This window comes from Montipora capricornis, chromosome 10 (assembly GCF_036669925.1).
Source record: "Montipora capricornis isolate CH-2021 chromosome 10, ASM3666992v2, whole genome shotgun sequence".
Classification (NCBI taxonomy): domain Eukaryota; kingdom Metazoa; phylum Cnidaria; class Anthozoa; order Scleractinia; family Acroporidae; genus Montipora; species Montipora capricornis.
Window position 1 is genome coordinate 69215576 of NC_090892.1, and position 2500 is coordinate 69218075.

At 41.0% G+C, this 2500-nt stretch overlaps 2 protein-coding genes across 11 annotated transcripts in view; one reads left to right on the plus strand and one right to left on the minus strand.

Moving 5' to 3' along the window:
• Positions 1–2500, plus strand: part of LOC138018527 (uncharacterized) — a 93905-nt gene that overhangs the window by 24427 nt on the left and 66978 nt on the right. The gene's annotated exons all lie outside the window — the stretch shown is intronic.
• LOC138018525 (ankyrin-3-like) overlaps positions 1–2500 on the minus strand; it is a 44137-nt gene that overhangs the window by 17097 nt on the left and 24540 nt on the right. For all 10 annotated transcript variants that reach the window (XM_068865182.1, XM_068865181.1, XM_068865173.1 and 7 more), the window contains one exon: positions 1–54. This exon is cut by the window's left edge and continues 6 nt beyond it. In XM_068865182.1, the coding sequence (XP_068721283.1) occupies positions 1–54 (54 nt within the window). The remainder of the gene's footprint in view (positions 55–2500) is intronic.

A 2500-nucleotide genomic window follows, 5' to 3' on the forward strand; every position in this document is an offset into this window, starting at 1 on the left:
TTTCTGCTTTCCACCATCCTGCAATTCCTTATTTCTTGCTCTCAACCTCGACACCTTTTTGTAAAGAAAAGGTGCGAAATGCGTTTACGCCAAATTCAGCTTTAAACCATTTAAATGTAAAGACTATGGCCTCACATGCTTCGCACGAAAAAAAACCTCTAATGTTAGCTTTGTATATCGCATTAACAATTGTGTTTCTAACTTAAACAAAAGCGTCTTTCAGGGTCATTAGAAGGATTTACGGCAAACTGTTTTATTCTACCTTTTCTCTTTCTTTCGAGGAGCTGTCTGATATATCAGCAGTTAACAGGTAAGAATAAGCCAAAGTCAAATAAGTTTCTTTTGAAATGTAATCAGCATTCCAGAATGAAAATTTCTGCAATGTTTCAAAAAATTCTGTGGATAGAATTCAGAGCCACGTTAACTAATTGAGAATTTAAAGTAGCTGCTATTTCCTAAACGATGGAATTAACTGGTGATAAATAACCTCGTCTAGGAGGGTGAACGTTTGACTTTGCAGAAACAATGGTCAACCTCAATAGTTAAGCGATTGTGATCTTTCTGTTGAATTTGCAAGTTTCTTGTCAAACTTTACAACACTTGAAAGAAAAAAAAGCAAACTAACAAAAGCAAAAAACCAGTGTCTTGCCATCATTTTGACACAGATATATCCTTTTTTTCGCGAGATGTTAGTAAACACGCAAGATAACTTGATCATGGCGGCCGCTGAAATCGAGGTCACTTTCGATTTACTTGTGCAGCCAAAAGTACAATACAACAATTGAACGTAGCAAAAGTCTCCCAAAATGTTTTTCGCTGATGGTAACTTTTTATATTCACGGTTCAAAATTTATGTTTTTTTCATGTAAATTTTGTTGCTGATGGCAAAATATTTTATTGTCGATCGACACTTTCCTAAAAGCTTCCTTCTGTTCTTCCTAAAAACTGTAGATCAATATTTACTTACTTTTGCATCAATATTTGTTTTGCATAAAGCAGGCTAACAAAATCTGCACGTCGCCTAGTTCGCATTTTTTGAGCGTTAAAAGAGAATTTTCGGTCCATTGTTTCTGACAGAAAGTCGTGTATTTTGAGGTCACCCATCCAAATACTAGCCCCGCAGGACAGGGCTTGTGGTGATAAATAAGTTGCAAGGGAACTTGAAATGATCAACGAGTCAGCCTCGAAGCCAATGTTTCTCCATTCCCTTTTATTTTCTTTATTCTTTCTGGGTTTAGTATTTTACTAGAAACCACGTGTCTTTTCAGGGGGCTATTTACCTAAGGCCCGTTTCAAACGTCGAACTTGACATGCCCCGAATCCTTCGTCCTCCCCTGTTTCTTCCAGTCACCCCCCTTACGAGGGGCCTTTGCGTCTTACCCGTTTCGCCCAGGAGATTGCCATTGGGACCGACGAACAAGCTCGTTTTGACTTTGACCGCCTCACGGGGCAAATCGTTGAAGATCGTACTTCCTTCGAGAGAAACCGTCTCATCTACAGGGAAACTGAAAACCACCCCGGTTACAGTGATGGAGAAGATGACATCTCTTCCGTGTTTTATCTCCTCCATGGTACCCGCGGCTACCCTCTCCGTGCGGACGTTTCACCCAGCTCGTTTCCGACTGGGTAATTTTTGAGGACTCCTTTCCTCCGGGGTCGCCTTTATTGGCCGTACTCTGGGGTTAGGCTTGTGTTCGTCTGGTGCGAATTGTCATTCTGGAGTATAAGTCAGATGAGGCGTCTCCAGAGTGCAATTCTTTTGTCTTGTTCAGTCCCGTTTCCGTTGTGTTTGTCTTAATTTTGTGGAGGCGGAGTTCGATCCCCCGGCGAGTTTGGCGTGCTGGTTGCACCCTCCGTTTGGGCGTACCCTCACCCTCATACGGTGCGGGATTTGAACTTATGTCCAAGAGCCATTGCACTCACCCTACTGGGGGGCTACCTGTTCGTCTTAAAAAACATATGCCAAAACTAATGCAAATCAGCGAAAACAATAGATTATTCTCATTTGCTTTAGATTCGGCACATGTAAAGTTCGACGTTTGAAACGGGCCTAAGACATCTATCATGGCACTACAATGATATAAGGTAGCAAAACAATACTGTGTTCTATTAGAGCTACATATTAGGCAAAGACAATTTGAATTTCCTGGAAAAGAAAACGCAGCTGTACTACCAAACGTACGCAATGCGTGCCTATTTTTTCAGATGTGAGCAACTGCAACTAAAGCCAAAATATAGGGTGTTTTTGCAAGGTTTTTCTGTTGCCATGATAACATTTTACGTCACAAAAATAACTGCATCTTGTTTAGCAATAATTGATGTTTCACATGGTACCATAACATTGCTGTTACGTTGTAGTGTCAATCCTTCTGATAACAAGGTCTCTTGAAAGTAATTGATCTTGGCTGGCCTTCTTCAAAATTCCGAGAAACGTGTCCAGTATAAGGGCGGTGATTTCCTTTTCTTTGAACCCAATTCCTCGTTGCGTCGAATTTGGGTG